The 23,335-nt window shown below is 45.8% G+C and overlaps 1 protein-coding gene across 2 annotated transcripts in view; it reads left to right on the forward strand.

Moving 5' to 3' along the window:
- LOC110528753 (calmodulin-regulated spectrin-associated protein 2) overlaps positions 1-23,335 on the forward strand; it is a 118,299-nt gene that overhangs the window by 40,191 nt on the left and 54,773 nt on the right. For both annotated transcript variants that reach the window (XM_036985747.2, XM_036985790.2), the window contains exons 3-4: positions 13,230-13,394; positions 16,780-16,860. In XM_036985747.2, the coding sequence (XP_036841642.2) occupies positions 13,230-13,394; positions 16,780-16,860 (246 nt within the window). The remainder of the gene's footprint in view (positions 1-13,229; positions 13,395-16,779; positions 16,861-23,335) is intronic.

A 23,335-nucleotide genomic window follows, 5' to 3' on the forward strand; every position in this document is an offset into this window, starting at 1 on the left:
GTCCCAGTGCATTTAGGAGGGCATCTTGTTTTAGGGGGGAAAAGGGCATCTTGTTTTAGGAGGAAAAGGGCATCTTGTTTTAGGGGGAAAAGGGCATCTTGTTTTAGGGGGAAAAGGGCATCTTGTTTTAGGGGGAAAAGGGCATCTTGTTTTAGGGGGAAAAGGGCATCTTGTTTTAGGGGGAAAAGGGCATCTTGTTTTAGGAGGAAAAGGGCATCTTGTTTTAGGAGGAAAAGGGCATCTTGTTTTAGGAGGAAAAGGGCATCTTGTTTTAGGAGGAAAAGGGCATCTTGTTTTAGGAGGAAAAGGGCATCTTGTTTTAGGGGGAAAAGGGCATCTTGTTTTAGGAGGAAAAGGGCATCTTGTTTTAGGGTGGAGGAAAAGGGCATCTTGTTTTAGGAGGAAAATGGCATCTTGTTTTAGGGGGAAAATGGCATCTTGTTTTAGGAGGAAAAGGGCATCTTGTTTTAGGAGGAAAAGGGCATCTTGTTTTAGGAGGAAAAGGGCATCTTGTTTTAGGAGGAAAAGGGCATCTTGTTTTAGGAGGAAAAGGGCATCTTGTTTTAGGGTGGAGGAAAAGGGCATCTTGTTTTTGGAGGAAAAGGGCATCTTGTTTTAGGGGGGAAAAGGGCATCTTGTTTTAGGGGGGAAAAGGGCATCTTGTTTTAGGAGGAAAAGGGCATCTTGTTTTAGGAGGAAAAGGGCATCTTGTTTTAGGGGGAAAAGGGCATCTTGTTTTAGGAGGAAAATGGCATCTTGTTTTAGGGGGAAAAGGGCATCTTGTTTTAGGGGGGAGGAAAAAGGCATCTTGTTTTAGGGGGGAGGAAAAAGGCATCTTGTTTTAGGGGGGAGGAAAAAGGCATCTTGTTTTAGGGGGGGGGGGGGGAGGCATCTTGTTATAGGGGGGAGGAAAAAGGCATCTTGTTTTAGGGGGGAGGAAAAAGGCATCTTGTTTTAGGGGGGAGGAAAAAGGCATCTTGTTTTAGGAGGAAAAGGGCATCTCGTTTTAGGGTGGAGGCGGCATCTCGTTTTAGGGTGGAGACGAGTCATCTCGCCTTAGGAGGTGGAGGCGCGGCATCTCGCCTTAGGAGGTGGAGGCGCGGCATCTCGCCTTAGGAGGTGGAGGCGCGTCATCTCGCCTTAGGAGGTGGAGGCGCGTCATCTCGCCTTAGGAGGTGGAGGCGCGGCATCTCGCTTTTTGGGGAAAAGGCTGTTTGTTAAAGGGAGAAAGGCCATCTTGTTTTAGGCAACAGTTTCACCTACTCGAGTGAAAGAGGCTAACCGACTCTGAAGTCAAACTGGAATCTACATCCCTCTCCCCTTTCCCTCCCTTCCTCCCCCCTCCATCTTTCCTGGGTCCAGCTGCTGTAGCTCCATTACAATGGGGGTTATACAGTAGGGCTTGGACTTAAAGTGCACTAAAGGGCTCAATCATAGAATTGTTCTAGTATGAACCTGGGCCTAGATATTATTTAGGATCCGGATATGATTTCCACTCTATTTAGTTAGAATACCTCATGATAATTTTCAGACCATACTATTTACAGAGAGAATTATCATCAATATTTTTCATAGCGGTCTATTTACCATGAAAAAAACCATGCTGGCACTAAGACTGCACTCAAGAGAGCTGTATATGGCCATAAGCCAACATTCAGAGGGTGTTTCTGGTGGCCGGTGTATTTAAAAATAATAATAATAATTTAACGTTAATAAAAATGTGTTTTATTTTTTTTATTTAAAATTACACAGACAACAAACAGACAGACCCAAACAGACAGACCCACACAAACATCAGCGACCTCACACCTGTCCTGACTAGAGGTCGACCTCTAGTCCTGACCCACATGTTCCCACTGTACCCATCTCCAACGCCTGCAAGACTTTGCCACATAATAATGCATTTGATTCTTCTATCATCCCAGCAATGGAGGATCACTTGATTTCCAGTTAAGTAAAAAAATAAAAATACAAATTGATTAATGAGAAAAGTATGGTAAATTTACATCGTAAAACTTCTGACAGCCAACTTTCTAACTCCGCCCATAACTTTTGGACTTTATACCACTCCCAGAAGGCATGAATTATCGAATCATTGTTAAATGTATACTTAAGACATAGCTCTGCCATTATGCTGTAGAATGTATTAATTTTGACTCTTGTGTAATAAATTCTATTCATTCGTTTATACTGGATTAATCCTACATGTTTGTTAACTGTAGTTGTGTTAGTTATGTTCCAACACTCCCTCCATCTTGTGCCAATATCAGTTTTTAAGTCTTGGTTCCAATAGTTCATATTTTTTGTATAGGCTCAGTTTGATAGTACTTGTTTTTTGTATAGACTCAGTTTGATAGTTCATATTTTTTGTATAGGCTCAGTTTGATAGTTCATATTTTCTGTATATGCTCAGTTTGATAGTTCATATTTTTTGTATATGCTCAGTTTGATAGTTCATATTTTTTGTATAGGCTCAGTTTGATAGTTCATATTTTTTGTATAGGCTCAGTTTGATAGTTCATATTTTTTGTATAGGCTCAGTTTGATAGTTCATATTTTTTGTATAGGCTCAGTTTGATAGTTCATATTTTTTGTATAGGCTCAGTTTGATAGTTCATATTTTTTGTATAGACTCAGTTTGATAGTTCATATTTTTTGTATAGGCTCAGTTTGATAGTTCATATTTTTTGTATAGGCTCAGTTTGATAGTTCATATTTTTTGTATAGGCTCAGTTTGATAGTTCATATTTTTTGTATAGGCTCAGTTTGATAGTTCATATTTTTTGTATAGGCTCAGTTTGATAGTTCATATTTTTTGTATAGGCTCAGTTTGATAGTTCATATTTTTTGTATAGGCTCAGTTTGATAGTTCATATTTTTTGTATATGCTCAGTTTGATAGTTCATATTTTTTGTATAGGCTCAGTTTGATAGTTCATATTTTTTGTATATGCTCAGTTTGATAGTTAATATTTTTTGTATAGGCTCAGTTTGATAGTTCATATTTTTTGTATAGGCTCAGTTTGATAGTTCATATTTTTTGTATATGCTCAGTTTGATAGTTCATATTTTTTGTATATGCTCAGTTTGATAGTTCATATTTTTTGTATAGGCTCAGTTTGATAGTTCATATTTTTTGTATAGGCTCAGTTTGATAGTTCATATTTTCTGTATAGGCTCAGTTTGATAGTTCATATTTTTTGTATATGCTCAGTTTGATAGTTCATATTTTTTGTATAGGCTCAGTTTAATAGTTCATATTTTTTGTATAGGCTAAGTTTGATAGTTCATATTTTTTGTATAGGCTCAGTTGGATAGTTCATATTTTTTGTATAGGCTCAGTTTGATAGTTCATATTTTTTGTATAGGCTCAGTTTGATAGTACTTATTTTTTGTATAGGCTCAGTTTGATAGTTCATATTTTTTGTATAGGCTCAGTTTGATAGTTCATATTTTTTGTATAGGCTCAGTTTGATAGTTCATATTTTTTGTATAGACTCAGTTTGATAGTTCATATTTTTTGTATAGGCTCAGTTGGATATATATATTTTTTTCTGAGAGATTGTGAGTTGGACAGGCTCTCTGCAAGGTTTTGTATATTTTACCTATCATATGAACATCCTTTTCTTTTTCTGGCTCAAATAGGATTCTCTCAACATTGCTTAAAAGATTTCAGATTGACATTTCGTGATGTAAAACTTTTAAGTTGGCATGTATTTGAAAAAGTCTACATTGGTCAGTCCAAATTGGCGTTGCCAGTGATTTTAATACAGGGAAACTGAAATCCGTCTCAACTCACTTTAACCAGCATGTCATCTGTGCAACTAGAGGCGACAAAACTCTAGAATACCTTTATTCCGCATGCAAGGCTCTCCCTTTGGCAAATCAGACCATAACTCTATCCTCCTTCCTGCTCACAAGCAAAAACTCAAACAGGAAGTACCAGTGAAGCGGATGGTAAGCTACAGGACTGTTTCGCTGGCCCAGACTGGAGTATGTTCCGAGATTCATCTGATCCCTTTTCAACCTATCCCTGACCCGGTCTGTAATACCAACTTGTTTCAAGCAGACCACCATAGTTCACTGAAGGTAGGCAAAAACCCATTCGCCACACTGACCATCAACACAGAGGCCCATCAGGGGTGTGTTCTTAGTACCCTCCTGTACTCCTTGTATGAAAGGCTGTGAAGAAATAGTAGTTATCATAGTAGAATAGATAAAGTTCATAATATCAGCGCTGTAGCTCCGCCCACCTGTGAAGTGCATGCTGGGCGATCTCCAGCTCAGTGAACGTTAGCTCAAAGAGGTGTCAAGTGAGAGACAGTTCCAGCTCCTGTGTTTTCCCACTAGTTAGCTCTCGCTGTGTTAGCCAAGGCCCGTGTGTGTCCTTGCTGAAGTGTAAGTACATATTTTAATATCTTTCACATGTTTATTGAAATTTTTTACATTTTACATTTTTGTAATTTAGTAGACACTCATCCAGAGCGACTTACAGGAGCAATTAGGGTGAAGTGCCTTGCTCATCGACAGAATTTTAACCTAGTTAGTTTGGGGATTCGACGCTCGGGGATTCGATGCTCTTGTCCCCTGTTATTTTGTTTATATGCCCTGTAATTCTATAGATGTTATATCGTTTATGTGGGTATTGCATTTTATTTCAGTGTTTAGAGCTATTGAGTTCGTTATGCAGTTGTAGCCCTTTACTGAAGATGGCGGTGCTAATCCGTGGCATTATACCACCTCGACCATAGTCCTCTGTGTTGTCATCGGTGCCCTTATCATGGGAGACAACACCAAGTAAAACACAGCCTAAAGATTATACAGTCCACCAAGTCCTCAGTTACACTGCCTTTTCAAATGTATGAAAGTGTGTGTGTGTGCATGTTATGTGTGTGTGTGTGGGAGTATGTAGTGTGTGTGTGCATGTTATGTGTGTGTGTGTGGGAGTATGTAGTGTGTGTGTGTGTGTGTGTGGGAGTATGTAGTGTGTGTGTGCATGTTATGTGTGTGTGTGTGGGAGTATGTAGTGTGTGTGTGCATGTTATGTGTGTGTGTGTGGGAGTATGTAGTGTGTGTGTGTGTGTGTGTGGGAGTATGTAGTGTGTGTGTGTGTGTGTGTGTGTGGGAGTATGTAGTGTGTGTGTGGGAGTATGTAGTGTGTGTGTGGGAGTATGTAGTGTGTGTGTGTGTGTGTGGGAGTATGTTGTGTTAGGGTGTCAGTGTAAGTATGTGTGACTGTGTAGGAGTCCAGTGAGCAAGAGAGTTAGTGCAAAAAAGGGTGAATGCCGGTAGTCTGTGTAGCTATTTACAGTGGTTCTTCCTTTAGAAGTTTTGAGCTTATGCCCGTTAGTGGTAGATGGTGTCATTCTGTCATTGCACCACACTATCACAAGGGGGAGTTATAATGCTTATATCTATCGGTAGTCTAAACTATGGCACAAATTGACTATCTTTTCGGAAATTAATGGAGGTGTTTTCAGTCTGAGAGTCTCTTCTCTGGCACTAGAGTCCTGCATCAGGCAACAACAAAAACTGTCGGTGGTCCTGGAGTTCAGAGAGAACTTGGATAAATACAGTAGGGGAATAACACTTGACATTTTCAAAAAATTGGCACGGTGGGCTTTTTGTTTCTCTCCCTCTAAAAACTGAAATAAATTATTCTAAGTAACAACCTGGCTTTATTTACAAATGAGTAGGAATGTCTCACCCCATGTTCAATAATGGCCTTAGCTTCTACCCCCAAGCCATAAGGGGCGGCAGGGTAGCCTAGTGGTTAGAGCGTTGGACTAGTAACCGAAAGGTTGCAAGTTCAAATCCCCGAGCTGACAAGGTACAAATCTGTCATTCTGCCCCTGAACAGGCTCATTGACTCTGTACTGGTACCTCCACATTGATTCTGTACCGGTACCCCCTGTATATAGCCTCCACATTGACTCTGTACTGGTACCCCCTGTATATAGCCTCCACATTGACTCTGTACCAGTACCACCTGTATATAGCCTCCACATTGATTCTGTACCGGTACCCCCTGTATATAGCCTCCACATTGACTCTGTACCAGTACCACCTGTATATAGCCTCCACATTGACTCTGTACCGGTACCCCCTGTATATAGCCTCCACATTGATTCTGTACCGGTACCCCCTGTATATAGCCTCCACATTGACTCTGTACCGGTACCCCCTGTATATAGCCTCCACATTGACTCTGTACCGGTACCCCCTGTATATATCCTCCACACTGACTCTGTACCGGTACCCCCTGTATATAGCCTCCACATTGACTCTGTACCGGTACCACCTGTATATAGCCTCCACATTGACTCTGTACCGGTACCCCCTGTATATAGCCTCCACACTGACTCTGTACCGGTACTCCCTGTATATAGTCTCCACATTGACTCTGTACCGGTAACCCCTGTATATAACCTCCACATAGACTCTGTACCAGTACCCCCTGTATATAGCCTCCACATTGACTCTGTACCGGTAACCCCTGTATATAACCTCCACATAGACTCTGTACCAGTACCCCCTGTATATAGCCTCCACATTGACTCTGTACCGGTACCCCCTGTATATAGCCTCCACATTGACTCTGTACCGGTACCCCCTGTATATAGCCTCCACATTGACTCTGTACCGGTACCACCTGTATATAGCCTCCACATTGACTCTGTACCGGTACCCCCTGTATATAGCCTCCACATTGACTCTGTACCGGTACCCCCTGTATATAGCCTCCACATTGACTCTGTACCGGTACCCCCTGTATATAGCCTCCACATTGATTCTGTACCGGTACCCCCTGTATATAGCCTCCACATTGACTCTGTACCGTAATACCCTGTATATAGCCTCCACATTGACTCTGTACCAGTACCCCCTGTATATAGCCTCCACATTGACTCGGTACTGGTACCCCCTGTATATAGCCTCCACATTGACTCTGTACCGTAATACCCTGTATATAGCCTCCACATTGACTCTGTACCGGTACCACCTGTATATAGCCTCCACATTGACTCTGTACCGGTACCCCCTGTATATAGCCTCCACATTGATTCTGTACCGGTACCCCCTGTATATAGCCTCCACATTGATTCTGTACCGGTACCCCCTGTATATAGCCTCCACATTGATTCTGTACCGGTACCCCCTGTATATAGCCTCCACATTGATTCTGTACCGGTACCCCCTGTATATAGCCTCCACATTGACTCTGTACCGGTACCCCCTGTATATATCCTCCACACTGACTCTGTACCGGTACCCCCTGTATATAGCCTCCACATTGACTCTGTACCGGTACCCCCTGTATATAGCCTCCACATTGACTCTGTACCAGTACCCCCTGTATATAGCCTCCACATTGACTCTGTACCGGTACCCCCTGTATATAGCCTCCACATTGACTCTGTACCGGTACCCCCTGTATATAGCCTCCACATTGACTCTGTACCGGTACCCCCTGTATATAGCCTCCACACTGACTCTGTACCGGTACCCCCTGTATATAGCCTCCACATTGACTCTGTACCGTAATACCCTGTATATAGCCTCCACATTGACTCTGTACCGTAATACCCTGTATATAGCCTCCACATTGACTCTGTACCGGTACCCCCTGTATATAGTCTACACATTGACTCTGTACCGGTACTCCCTGTATATAGCCTCCACATTGACTCTGTACCGGTACCCCCTGTATATAGCCTCCACATTGATTCTGTACCGGTACCCCCTGTATATAGCCTCCACATTGACTCTGTACCGGTACCCCCTGTATATAGCCTCCACATTGACTCTGTACCATAATACCCTGTATATAGCCTCCACATTGACTCTGTACCGGTACCCCCTGTATATAGCCTCCACATTGACTCTGTACCATAATACCCTGTATATAGCCTCCACATTGACTCTGTACCGGTACTCCCTGTATATAGCCTCCACATTGACTCTGTACCGGTACCCCCTGTATATAGCCTCCACATTGACTCTGTACCGGTACCCCCTGTATATAGCCTCCACACTGACTCTGTACCGGTACCCCCTGTATATAGCCTCCACATTGACTCTGTACCGTAATACCCTGTATATAGCCTCCACATTGACTCTGTACCGTAATACCCTGTATATAGCCTCCACATTGACTCTGTACCGGTACCCCCTGTATATAGCCTCCACATTGACTCTGTACCATAATACCCTGTATATAGCCTCCACATTGACTCTGTACCGGTACTCCCTGTATATAGCCTCCACATTGACTCTGTACCGGTACCCCCTGTATATAGCCTCCACATTGACTCTGTACCGGTACCCCCTGTATATAGCCTCCACACTGACTCTGTACCGGTACCCCCTGTATATAGCCTCCACATTGACTCTGTACCGTAATACCCTGTATATAGCCTCCACATTGACTCTGTACCGTAATACCCTGTATATAGCCTCCACATTGACTCTGTACCGGTACCCCCTGTATATAGTCTACACATTGACTCTGTACCGGTACTCCCTGTATATAGCCTCCACATTGACTCTGTACCGGTACCCCCTGTATATAGCCTCCACATTGATTCTGTACCGGTACCCCCTGTATATAGCCTCCACATTGACTCTGTACCGGTACCCCCTGTATATAGCCTCCACATTGACTCTGTACCATAATACCCTGTATATAGCCTCCACATTGACTCTGTACCGGTACCCCCTGTATATAGCCTCCACATTGACTCTGTACCATAATACCCTGTATATAGCCTCCACATTGACTCTGTACCGGTACTCCCTGTATATAGCCTCCACATTGACTCTGTACCGGTACCCCCTGTATATAGCCTCCACATTGACTCTGTACCGGTACCCCCTGTATATAGCCTCCACATTGACTCTGTACCGGTACCCCCTGTATATAGTCTACACATTGACTCTGTACCGGTACTCCCTGTATATAGCCTCCACATTGACTCTGTACCGGTACCCCCTGTATATAGTCTACACATTGACTCTGTACCGGTACTCCCTGTATATAGCCTCCACATTGACTCTGTACCGTAATACCCTGTATATAGCCTCCACATTGACTCTGTACCATAATACCCTGTATATAGCCTCCACATTGACTCTGTACCGGTACCCCCTGTATATAGTCTACACATTGACTCTGTACCGGTACTCCCTGTATATAGCCTCCACATTGACTCTGTACCGGTACCCCCTGTATATAGCCTCCACATTGACTCTGTACCGGTACCCCCTGTATATAGCCTCCACATTGACTCTGTACCGGTACCCCCTGTATATAGCCTCCACATTGACTCTGTACCGGTACCCCCTGTATATAGCCTCCACATTGACTCTGTACCGGTACCCCCTGTATATAGCCTCCACACTGACTCTGTACCGGTACCCCCTGTATATAACCTCCACATTGATTCTGTACCGGTACCCCCTGTATATAGCCTCCACACTGACTCTGTACCGGTACCCCCTGTATATAACCTCCACATTGTACCGGTACCCTCTGTATATAGCCTCCACATTGACTCTGTACCGGTACCCCCTGTATATAACCTCCACATTGATTCTGTACCGGTACCCCCTGTATATAGCCTCCACATTGATTCTGTACCGGTACCCCCTGTATATAGCCTCCACATTGATTCTGTACCAGTACCCCCTGTATATAACCTCCACATTGATTCTGTACCGGTACCCCCTGTATATAGCCTCCACATTGATTCTGTACCGGTACCCCCTGTATATAACCTCCACATTGATTCTGTACCGGTACCCCCTGTATATAGCCTCCACATTGATTCTGTACCGGTACCCCCTGTATATAGCCTCCACATTAATTCTGTACCGGTACCCCCTGTATATAGCCTCCACATTGATTCTGTACCGGTACCCCCTGTATATAACCTCCACATTGACTCTGTACCGGTACCCCCTGTATATAGCCTCCACATTGATTCTGTACCGGTACCCCCTGTATATACAGTGAATGCAAAAGTGTTCATCCCTTTTGGCGTTTTTCCTATTTTGTTGCTGTAATTTGCTGTAATTTAAGATTAGATAGTTTATTTGGATTTCATGTAATGGACATACACAAAATAGTACAAATTGCTAAGTGAAAATAATGATTTGGTACCGGACTTGGCGCTCTGGTACCGCTTGCCGTGTGGTAGCAGAGAGCACAGTCTATGACTAGGGTTGCTGCAGTCTTTTGACTGTTTGCACTACCCTCTGTAATGCCTTGCAGTCAGAGGCCGAGCAGTTGCCATACCAGGCAGTGATGCAACCAGTAAGGATGCTCTCGATGGTGCAGCTGTAGAACCTTTTGAGGATCTGAGGACCCATGCCAAATCTTTTCAGTCTCCAGTTGCCATACCAAGCAGTGATGCAACCAGTAAGGATGCTCTCGATGGTGCAGCTGTAGAACCTTTTGAGGATCTGAGGACCCATGCCAAATCTTTTCAGTCTCCTGAAGGCTTTGTCGTGCCCTCTTCACGACTGTCTTGGTGTGTGGGGTGGCCAGTCCTCTTCTGGCTGTATCGGGTGGAGATTATAACAGAACATGGCCAAGATGTTCAAATGTTCATAAATGACCAGCATGGCCAAATAATAATAATCACAGGCAGAACAGTTGAAACTGGAGCAGCAGCACGGCCAGGTGGACTGGGGACAGCAAGGAGTCATCATGTCAGGTAGTCCTGAGGCATGGTCCTAGGGCTCAGGTCCTCCGAGAGAGAGAAAGAGGGAATTAGAGAGAGCATACTTAAATTCACACAGGACACCGGATAGGACAGGAGAAGTACTCCAGATATAACAAACTGACCCTAGCCCCCCGACACATAAACTACTGCAGCATAAATACTTGAGGCTGAGACAGGAAGGGTCAGGAGACACTGTGGCCCCATCCGATGACACCCCCGGACAGGGCCAAACAGGAAGTTTGAGGGATATCTTCAACCACCAACTTACCATCCTGAGACAAGGCCGAGTATAGCCCACAAAGATCTCCGCCACGGCACAACCCAAGGGGGGGGCGCCAACCCAGACAGGAAGATCACATCAGTGACTCAACCCACTCAAGTGACGCACCCCTCCTAGGGACGGTATGAAAGAGCCCTAGTAAGCTAGTGACTCAGCCCCTGTAATAGGGTTAGAGGCAGAGAATCCCAGTGGAAAGAGGGGAACCGGCCAGGCAGAGACAGCAAGGGCGGTTCGTTGCTCCAGAGCCTTTCCGTTCACCTTCACACTCCTGGGCCAGACTACACTCAATCATATGACCCACTGAAGAGATGAGTCTTCAGTAAAGACTTAAAGGTTGAGACCGAGTTTACGTCTCTCACATGGGTAGGCAGACCATTCCATAAAAACTGAGCTCTATAGGAGAAAGCCCTGCCTCCAGCTGTTTGCTTAGAAATTCTAGGGCCAATTAGGATGCCTGCGTCTTGTGACCGTAGCGTACGTGTAGGTATGTACGGCAGGACCAAATCGGAAAGATAGGTAGGAGCAAGCCCATGTAATGCTTTGTAGGTTAGCAGTAAAACCTTGAAATCAGCCCTTGCCTTAACATCACCCCGAGGATACCATCCCTACAGTGAAGCATGGTGGTGGCAGCATCATGCTGTGGGATGTTTTTCGTCGGCAGGGACTGGGAAACTGGTCAGAATTGAAGGAATGATGGATGGCGCTAAATACAGGGAAATTCTTGAGGGAAACCTGTTTCAGTCTTCCAGAGATTTGAGATTGGGACGGAGGTTCACCGTCCAGCAGGACAATGACCCTGAGCATAATGCTAAAGCAACACTCGAGTGGTTTAAGGGGAAACATTTAAATATCTTGGAATGGCCTAGTAAAAGAATCTGAGAATCTGTGGTATGACTTAAAGATTGCTATACACCAGCAGAACCCATCTAACTTGAAGGAGCTGGAGCAGTTTGGCCTTTGAAGAACAGGCATTTATCCCAGTGGCTAGATGTGCCAAGCTTATAGAGACATACCCCAAGAGACTTGCAGCTGTAATTGCTGCAAAAGGTGGCTCTACAAGGTATAGACTTTGGGGGGGTGAATAGTTGTGCACGCTCAAGTTGGCTGTTTTTTTTGTCCAACTTTTCTTGTTTGTTTCACAATAAAAAATATTTTGCATCTTCAAAGTGGTAGGCATGTTATGTAAATCAAATGATACAAACCCCCCCAGATATATATTTTAATTCCAGGTTGTAAGGCAACAAAATAGGAAAAATGTCAAGGGGGGTGAATACTTTCGCAAGCCACTGTACATTGTATTACTGTACTAGAGATACATGATATTACTGTACTACTGTGGTTGAGAGAGAGACACACTCAACTCCTGACCCAGGCTGCAGGCTTGGTGTAGGCTTCTCTCTCTATCTCTCTCTCCCTTCAGGGTGTGAGAACACAAAGTTAATTGGGTCGCTGAATGAGGGATGGACCCAAGTGTTTTCAGGGCAACAGCCACTGGGGAACAGCCAACTGAGAACTGCTAGACTCTATGTGGAGGAGGGGTAGCTAGGACTCCATGGTTCAATTCCATTCCCATAACTTGCTCCCTTACCTCGTTTTGTAGATTGGATAGATCTTGATGGGTCTAATCAAGGTTGCAATAGCTCCACCCACCCTTCTGATAGGCCAGGTTTAGCTTCCACCATATTCCATACTCTTCTAGGGCTTTTCCAATATAGTGTTTAACACGGGTGCTTGAGGTTTATTTACACGGGTGCTTGGGGTTTTATTTACACTGGTGCTTGGGGTTTTATTTACACGGGTGCTTGGGGTTTTATTTACACGGGTGCTTGGGGTTTTATTTACACTGGTGCTTGGGGTCTTATTTACACGGGTGCTTGGGGTTTTATTTACACGGGTGCTTGGGGTTTATTTACACGGGTGCTTGGGGTTTTATTTACACGGGTGCTTGGGGTTTATTTACACCGGTGCTTGGGGTTTACACTGGTGTTTTTGTGCCTGGCCCAAAAAACGTAGAGGTTCGTGGTACCAGTTAACAAGTGTATAGGGAGCAAGGCAGCTACCGGAGTAACCGATTAGAACGTGTCCCCATGATTAATTCCCTACTAAGGAGGCTACTAGAGTAACCCGATTAGAACGTGTCCCCATGATGAATTCCCTACTAACATCACTGACCTAAAGCCTTTTCAGATCCACAATTACCTCGTTTCCTGTTTCCCCTGTCAGAGTGCCCACCTGGCGATGATGGACACGCTGATGATGGCGTACACGGTGGAGACGGTGAGTGTGGAGAAGGTGGTGGCGTGCGTCCTTCGGTACTCCTCCCACCACGATGAAGATGCAGACACACCGTACGACACAGAGGACGCCGTGACCAGCTGGATCAACAAGGTATTTACCTGCACGGCATTCTAACACACACCCATACACACAAATAGGACCACCTACAGTCTAGACCAGCTGGGTCATATATTTGTTCCCTTTTCACACTACTGAGCTGAGCTGTACTGCACAGCATCTTGCTACTTTGCTTCTGTCCGTCTCTTTCCCCCTCTGCAGGACAAGCGACACACTCTTTCCCCCTCTGCAGGACAGGCAACACTCTTTCCCCCTCTGCAGGACAGGCGACACTCTTTCCCCCTCTGCAGGACAAGCGACACTCTCTTTAAATGATTCCCCCCCCCCCCCCCCCCCCCCCACACACCCTGTATGAATAAATGAAAATAATCAAAGGGATGGGGCCAAGGGAAAAGGCTAGGGGGTGAATTGGGACAGACTGTGCATGTTGTTCTGTGTGGGGGCGGTCTTGCACTGGGCCTGTCTCTGTGACAGCGGAGGGGGGAGTGTTAGGGTGCGTCCCACAGGGCCCTGGTCAAATATAGTGCTCTATATAGGGGACAGGGAGATGCTGCCTTAGTGTGAGTGAGATGCTGCCTTAGTGTGAGTGAGATGCTGCCTTAGTGTGAGTGAGATGCTGCCTTAGTGTGAGTGAGATGCTGCCTTAGTGTTAGTGAGATGCTGCCTTAGTGTTAGTGAGATGCTGTCTTAGTGTGAGTGAGATGCTGTCTTAGTGTTAGTGAGATGCTGCCTTAGTGTGAGTGAGATGCTGCCTTAGTGTTAGTGAGATGCTGCCTTAGTGTTAATGAGATGCTGCCTTAGTGTTAGTGAGATGCTGTGTTAGTGAGTGCTGTGTTAGTGAGATGCTGCCTTAGTGTTAGTGAGATGCTGCCTTAGTGTTAGTGAGATGCTGCCTTAGTGTTAGTGAGATGCTGCCTTAGTGTGAGTGAGATGCTGCCTTAGTGTTAGTGAGATGCTGCCTTAGTGTTAGTCAGATGCTGCCTTAGTGTGAGTGAGATGCTGCCTTAGTGTGAGTGAGATGCTGCCTTAGTGTGAGTGAGATGCTGCCTTAGTGTGAGTGAGATGCTGCCTTAGTGTGAGTGAGATGCTGCCTTAGTGTTAGTGAGATGCTGCCTTAGTGTTAGTGAGATGCTGCCTTAGTGTTAGTGAGATGCTGCCTTAGTGTGAGTGAGATGCTGCCTTAGTGTTAGTGAGTGCTGTCTTAGTGAGATGCTGCCTTAGTGTTAGTGAGTGCTGTGTTAGTGAGATGCTGCCTTAGTGTTAGTGGATGCTGCCTTAGTGTTAGTGAGTGCTGTGTTAGTGAGATGCTGCCTTAGTGTTAGTGAGTGCTGTGTTAGTGAGATGCTGCCTTAGTGTTAGTGGATGCTGCCTTAGTGTTAGTGAGATGCTGCCTTAGTGTGAGTGAGATGCTGCCTTAGTGTGAGTGAGATGCTGCCTTAGTGTGAGTGAGATGCTGCCTTAGTGTGAGTGAGATACTGCCTTAGTGTTAGTGAGATGCTTCCTTAGTGTGAGTGAGATTCTGCCTTAGTGTGTACTGGGTTGTACTGGGCCTTACATTCCTCTGTACTGGGCCTTACATTCCTCTGTACTGGGCCTTACATTCCTCTGTACTGGCCTTACATTCCTCTGTACTGGGCCTTACATTCCTCTGTACTGGACTATACTGGGCCTTACATTCCTCTGTACTGGGCCTTACATTCCTCTGTACTGGGCTTTACATTCCTCTGTACTGGGCTTTACATTCCTCTGTACTGGGCCTTACATTCCTCTGTACTGGGCTTTACATTCCTCTGTACTGGGCTTTACATTCCTCTGTACTGGGCCTTACATTCCTCTGTACTGGGCTTTACATTCCTCTGTACTGGGCTTTACATTCCTCTGTACTGGGCCTTACATTCCTCTGCTGGGAACACTGGGTGGCGTCCAGCTCTGGCCTGCTGGAGACCCAAATACTAAAACACACAGTCTTAGATACTATCTTACCTATTTACACACACACACACCGTTCCACACCTGTACACAGACATTATTTATTTCTATTTCACCTCTATTTAACCAGGTAGACCAGATCACCTTTATTTAACCAGGTAGGCCAGTTGAGAACAAGTTCTCATGTACAACTGCGACCTGGCCAAGATAAAACAAAGCAGTGCGACACAAACAACAACACCGAGTTACACATGAAATAAACAAACATACAGTCAATAATACAATAGAAAAAGTATATATACAGTGTGTGCAAATGAGGTAGGATAAGGGAGGTAAGGAAATAAATAGGCCATACTGGCGAAATAATTACAATTTAGCAATAAACACTGGAGTGATACATGTGCAGAAGATGAATGTGCAAGTAGAGATATTGGGGTGCAAAGTAGCAAAATAAATAAATAACAGTATTGGGATGGGCTATTTACAGATGGGCTATGAACAGGTGCAGTGATCTGTGAGCTGCTCTGACAGCTGGTGCTTGAAGTTAGTGAGGGAGATATGAGTCTCTAGCTTCAGTCATTTTTGCAGTTCGTTCCAGTCATTGGCTGCAGAGAACTGTAAGGAAAGGTGGCCAAAGGAGGAATTGGCTTTGTGGGTGACCAGTGAAATATACCTGCTGGAGTGCGTGCTACGGGTGGGTGCTGCTATGGTGACCAGTGAGCTGAGAGAAGGCGGAGCTTTTCCTAGCAGAGACTTATAGATGACCTGGAGCCAGCGGGTTTGGTGACGAATATGACGCAAACGCCAGCCAACGAGAGCATAGAGGTCGCAGTGGTGGGTAGTATATGGTGGTTTGGTGACAAAACGGATGGCACTGTGATAGACTGCATCCAATTTGCTGAGTATTGTTGGCTATTTTGTGAACGAAGTCGAGGATCGGTTGGATGGTCAGTTTTACAAGGGTATGTTTGGCAGCATGAGTGAAGGATGCTTTGTTGCGAAATAGGAAGCCGATTCTAGATTTAATTTTGGATAATCATATAGACACATGACACGACACAACACACACACACACACACACACACACACACACACACACACACACACACACACTGGTGTTGTCATGGAATCTTTCGGGGAAAGCATGTGGCACACTGAAGACATTGATAACCTTTGAACTCCAATAATGTATCTTTCAACTACAGGGATATTTTTATTCATTTTATTTTATTTCACCTTTATTTAACTAGGCAAGTCAAATTGCTGGAAGGTTTGTAAAGCTTTTGAAGGGACTTTTGTAAACCTTTCTTATATCATAGTTGTGACATTCTTACATGACAGTAAGAAAATAAAACAGGTTAAATACCATAACTGAGAGAAACATATTTCGGTTGGCAATGTATTGTGGTAAAACAAGATTCTGTACAGTCAACGGTCATGGAAGCCCTCCAATTAACAAGATAATTCACTCTCTCCCTCTTTTAATCAGGTAAATGAGTATTTGAAGGATATCATTGGTCAGGAGCGGAGGAGAGAAAGGAAGAGAGCTGAGCTTGTTGGCAGGCCAGGGGTGAGTGTCTCCTCCTCTCTTCTTCGGCCTTCTTTCCTACTCACTCCACTCCATCCTTTTTATTCTGGTTTTAGGAGCATCTTCTACATTTCAATGACCTGGTCTAACAGTTAGATATGCATATTCAATGTATGCATTTAATCATAGATTTTTTTTTTTTGCAATACAGATTCAAAACGGTTTGAATTGGAATTAAATTTTTGAATACAAATGGGACATTATTGTATTCAAATTCAATCTCTGCTGTCACTAATATCATTCCATATTTAAGCCTCAATATTTCTATGTTATGTTATAGCAGCACCAGGCAAGCTCATTGTCAACATGAACAGCATGATATGTCTATGCAATGCCCTTACTCAGCTTGGTCCCAGATCTGTTTGTGGTGTCCTGCCAACTCCTCTGTATATTGTCATGCCCCATTGGCACAAACGGATCTGGGACCAGGCTACTTTCTCTCCTGTACTTTCTTCACACACCACACAGTGAAAAATGTCAAGTCCTTTCAATGCTACTTACAAGACAAGTCATTTAGTCTGGGGGACACACACAGGTCAAACAGGAAAGCAGACGACCTATCTAGGAGTTGTTGTGTCTAGCTAGCGTGTTTCATAAAACCTGCTACGTGAGGCTTCTCTGATGCCCTACGACAGGTTTTGTGCCAGCTGAATCATGCTCTTTGGCTCTGAACAATCATGTCATCAGGCAGGCTGGTTCAGTTTTATGGTCGGCTGAGCAGCAGGGTTGACATGGTAACATGGCCTCTGACACAGCACAACTGGCAAATGAGGGAGAAAGAGATGATGTCATCTTCTTTCCCTCCTCTTCCCTCATCTCCTTCCCTTCTTTCCCTCCTCTTCCCTCATCTCCTTCCCTTCTTTCCCTCCTCTTCCCTCATCTCCTTCCCTTCTTTCCCTCCTCTTCCCTAATCTCCTCTCCTTCTTTCCCTTGTTTCCTCTCTGGATTCCCCTCTTCGTTTTCACTCCCCTTCCTCTCCTCTCCCCCCCATCCCATCCCATCCAACGTCTCTCCTCTCTTCTCTGCGTGCCCATCTAGAAATGTTTTTTATCAGCCTGTCCTGTTCGTAACCCCTGTCATGGCAGCTTGTCCTGGTCTTAACCCTGCCATGTTAGTGTGGCTAGGTCTGCCAGTGGCTGGGCCTGCCAGACTGTTCCCTCCTCTGCGTCACAACCCCTTTAGTGAACATGTTCTATGGAGAGAGAGAGATTGCATCTCTAAAGGAGTCTTGAGAAAAATCTTAGTATATAGTTCTCTGTGGCTGGCTGGCTGGCTGGCTGGCTGGCTGGCTGGCTGTGTGATATAGTTCTCTGGAGGAAATGTCACTGATGTCCCACCAGAATGTGCCTGCAGAGACCTGGCATGAAGTGGCTGTGTGGCTGGCTGTGTGGCTGGCTGTGTGTGTGTGTGTGTGTGTGTGTGTGTCTGTTCCCCACTCCACCCTGTCTAGAGGCGAAGATAGCGGCTGTTTGATGCTGATGTGAGCTGTCAGTGTACAGAGGCAGTCTCCTGCTCCCCCGCATGCCTGAACTGAACTCAACTGTCCCAGAGCTGTCCCTGGGCTGAACACCCATTGACCCCAGAACAGAGCTGTCCCTGGGCTGGACACCCATTGACCCCAGAACAGAGCTGTCCCTGGGCTGGACACCCATTGACCCCAGAACAGAGCTGTCCCTGGGCTGGACACCCATTGACCCCAGAACAGAGCTGTCCCTGGGCTGGACACCCATTGACCCCAGAACAGAGCTGTCCCTGGGCTGGACACCCATTGACCCCAGAACAGAGCTGTCCCTGGGCTGGACACCCATTGACCCCAGAACAGAGCTGTCCCTGGGCTGGACACCCATTGACCCCAGAACAGAGCTGTCCCTGGGCTGGACACCCATTGACCCCAGAACAGAGCTGTCCCTGGGCTGAACACCCATTGGCCCCATTGGCTCTTTTGCACACCAATATTTCTACTTGCACATCATCATCTGCACATCCAGTGTTAATTTGCTAAATTGTAATTACTTTGCTACTATGGCCTATGTATTGCCTTACCACCTCATGCCATTTGCACACATATATATATATATATATATATGTGTATGTGTGTGTGTGTGTATATATATATATATATATATATACGTATATAGACTTTCTTTTTTTCTATTGTGTTATTGACAGTACACTTGTTTTATTCCATGTGTAACTCTGTGTTGTTGTTTGTGTCGCACTGCTTTGCTTTATCTTGGCCAGGTCGCAGTTGTAAATGAGAACTTGTTCTCAACTGGCCTACCTGGTTAAATAAAGGTGAAATACATTTTTTTTCACTGCTAGACTCCAGCCACTGCTAGGCTCCAGCCACTGCTAGACTCCAGCCACTGCTAGACTCCAGCCACTGCCACTTCCCAATACAGTACAATGTTCACCAGACCGATGTGCTTGTTGTTGAAAGCACTCTGTTCCTGTAACAATGTTACTGGCACATTATGTGTGTGTGTGTGTGTTAGCCTAGATGACACACAGATTAAGTAAGGGTTATTAACCCTACCCCCATCAACACAGAACGCACACACTCTCTCCCTTCCCTCTCTCGCTCCCTCCCTTCCCCTCTCGCTCCCTTCCCTCCCTCTCTCGCTCCCTTCCCTCTCTCTCTCGCTCCCTTCCCTCTCTCTCTCGCTCCCTTCCCTCTCTCTCTCGCTCCCTTCCCTCTCTCTCTCGCTCCCTTCCCTCTCTCTCTCGCTCCCTTCCCTCTCTCTCTCGCTCCCTTCCCTCTCTCTCTCGCTCTCTCGCTCCCTTCCCTCTCTCTCTCGCTCTCTCGCTCCCTTCCCTCTCTCTCTCGCTCTCTCGCTCCCTTCCCTCTCTCGCTCGCACCCTTCCCTCCCTCTCTCGCACCCTCCCTCTCTCTCTCTCTCGCTCCCTTCTCCCTCCCTCACTCCCTCCCCGGGCGCTGTGACCTAGATACTAGCTCCAGTCACTCCCAAAATCTGCCCTGCTCTTTGAGTCGCCGGTTTGGTTCAGGTCCGTGTACCCTGCCAGGACAGATGTGCTGCAGTCATCGGGACAAAGAAAAGCTGACTAGGGTGACCCAGGTTTTATTTTAAGCTGCAGCACAGTATGCTGGGAAACCAAACAGACACTGTCAATGCGAAGGCAATGGCAGAGCAGAGTAAAACACATCAGTAATCCTTTTAAGTTGCACATCTGTGCAGGATAAATTGAACATGTCTTTTTGAAGAGGAAGTGACTTGTCAGAGAGCGAGAGCAGGACAGCAAGTTGATTGATGTGGTGGACGGTTGGGATTAGGACCAAGCCTAAGGGCTCTTTAAAGGGGTTTCAGTGGTAGTCTTGGCTAGCTCTGTCTTTGCTGTGTGTTATCCCCAATTTAGCCCTCCCCTATAGCCCTGCCCTGTAGCCCTCCCCTATAGCCTTCCATAGCCCTGCCCTATAGCCCTGCCCTATAGCCTTCCATAGCCCTTCCCTATAGCCTTCCCCTATAGCCCTGCCCTATAGACTTCCCCTATAGCCCTGCCCTATAGCCTTCCCCTATAGCCCTGCCCTATAGCCTTCCCCTATAGCCCTGCCCTATAGCCTCCCATAGCCCTCCCCTATAGCCCTGCCCTATAGCCTTCCATAGCCCTCCCCTATAGACTTCCATAGCCCTGCCCTGTAGCCTCCTATAGCCCTGCCCTGTAGCCCTCCCCTATAGCCTTCCATAGCCCTGCCCTATAGCCCTGCCCTATAGCCTTCCATAGCCCTTCCCTATAGCCTTCCCCTATAGCCCTGCCCTATAGCCTTCCCCTATAGCCCTGCCCTATAGCCTTCCCCTATAGCCCTGCCCTATAGCCTTCCATAGCCCTGCCCTATAGCCTCCCATAGCCCTCCCCTATAGCCCTGCCCTATAGCCTTCCATAGCCCTGCCCTATAGCCTTCCATAGCCCTCCCCTATAGACTTCCATAGCCCTGCCCTGTAGCCTCCTATAGCCCTGCCCTATAGCCTTCCCCTATAGCCCTGCCCTATAGCCTTCCATAGCCCTCCCCTATAGCCCTGCCATAGCCCTGCCCTATAGCCCTGCCCTATAGCCTTCCATAGCCCTGCCCTATAGCCTTCCATAGCCCTGCCCTGTAGCCTTCCATAGCCCTATAGCCTTCCATAGCCCTGCCCTATAGCCTTCCATAGCCCTCCCCTATAGCCTTCCATAGCCCTGCCCTATAGCCTTCCATAGCCCTCCCCTATAGCCTTCCATAGCCCTGCCCTATAGACTTCCATAGCCCTGCCCTATAGACTTCCATAGCCCTGCCCTATAGACTTCCATAGTCCTGCCCTATAGCCTTCCATAGCCCTTCCCTATAGCCCTGCCCTATAGCCTTCCATAGCCCTGCCCTGTAGCCTTCCATAGCCCTATAGACTTCCATAGCCCTCCCCTATAGCCTTCCATAGCCCTGCCCTATAGACTTCCATAGCCCTGCCCTGTAGCCTTCTCGGACATTGTTGGGACATGCCAACCATAATTGAAAGCAGAAAATGTAATTGGTTTGAAACCATCAAACCATCACTTCTGATTAGTATTTGATCAGTAACATGGTTTAGGGAGGCTTTTCAAGACCACCATGGATGGAGCTGGATAAGTTCCTCAGTGTATACGTCACTGTGGGGACGACGTCATTGATGAAGCCAGTGACTGATGTGGTGTGCTCCTCAATGCCATCGGAGGAATCCCGGAACGTATTCCAGTCTGTGTTAGCAAAACAGTCCTGTAGCTTAGCATCTGCTTCATTTGACCACTTATAGACCAAGTCACTGGTGCTTCCTGCTTTAAGTTTTGCTTGTCAGCAGGAATCAGGAGGATAGAGTTATGGTCAGAATTACCAAATGGAGGACGAGGAAGAGCTATGAACACATCTTTGTGTGTGGTGTAAAGGTGGTCTAGAGTTTTTTTTTTTTTCTTCACATTCTAGTTGCATTTAACATGCTGATAGAAATTTGGTAAAACAGATTTAAGTTTCCCTGCATTAAAAAGTTCCCGGCTACTAGGAGCACCGCCTCTCGGTGAGCGTATTCTTGTTTGCTTATGGCGGAAGGAAGACAGCGCATTCGTTGGGGCGGCAGGTGGTTGTGGTGGTTGTAGTGTTGGGCCAGGAACAGAAAGGTTGCTATATCAAATCCCTGAGCTGACAAGGTAGAAATCTGTCGTTCTGCCCCTGAACAGGCAGTTAACCCACTGTTCCCTGGTAGGCTGTCATTGTAAATAAGAATTTGATCTTAACTGACTTTCCTAGTTAAATAAACATTTTTTTTTACATTTTTATTCAATGCTGTGGTGGTATGTAAACAGCTACGAAAAATACAGATACACTCTCTAGGTAGGTAGTGTTGTCCACAGCTTATCATGAGATACTCTACCTTGGGCGAGCAATAGCTCGAGACTTCCTTAGATATAGTGCACCAGCTGTTATTTACTCAAATGCATTGTCAGCCGCCCCTTGTCTTATCAGACGCCGCTGTGCTATCTAGCCGATACAGTGTATAACCAGCCAGCTGTATGTTGATAGTGTCGTCGTTCAGCCACTCCGTGAAGCATAAGATATTACAGTTTTGAATGTCCCGTTTGGTAGATTAATCTTCTGCGTAGGTCACCTATTTTATTGTTCAAAGAGAGCACGTTTGCTAGCAGAATGGAAGGAAGTGGGGGTTTATTCGATGGCCTACGGATTCTCAGAAGACAGCCCACCCTCTGGCCTATTTTTCTCCACCTCCTCTTCACACAAATCACGGGGATCTGGGCCTGTTCCTGAGAAAGCAGTATGTCATTCGCGTCTGGCTCGTCAGACTCATTAAAGGTAAAAAAAAAAGGATTCTGCCAGTCCGTGGTGAGTAATCGCAGTCCTGATGTCCAGAAGTTATTTTCGGTCATAAGAGATGGTAGCGACAACATTATGTACAAAATATGTAAATTAATTAAGGAATTAAAAAGTTACAAACAGCAGAAATAAACAAACAAAAAACCTGCCTTCATCTCCGGCGCCATTTTACTATAGAAATGCATTGTCGGATCTAGGAGCATAAGCATTTCTCTACACTCTCAATAACATCTGCTAACGATGTGTATGTGACCAATAACATCTGCTAACGATGGGTATGTGACCAATAACATCTGCTAACGATGGGTATGTGACCAATACGATTTGATTTGATAAAAGTGACCATCCCACTAAAGGCACTAAGCAATGTCCACAGTAATACAGGAACCAAAAAACCACATCTACTAACATGGTTTCTTCAACTGGGAGAACAGTCCCAATTTAGACTTCAAATCCTCCTGGTTTCTGCTGTCTGTCCTGTACTAGTTAGCTGTCTCAATGAAAGATGTCTGTTTTGACATGAGAGGATCCTCTGTTTGACATCTTCGGCAGCAAAACAGACCCAAAGTCTAATGCTGACTGGACTATACCTCTCTTCTTGTCTATCTG

This window comes from Oncorhynchus mykiss, chromosome 1 (assembly GCF_057628025.1).
Source record: "Oncorhynchus mykiss isolate SJ-2025 chromosome 1, ASM5762802v1, whole genome shotgun sequence".
NCBI classification, from domain to species: Eukaryota; Metazoa; Chordata; class Actinopteri; order Salmoniformes; family Salmonidae; genus Oncorhynchus; species Oncorhynchus mykiss.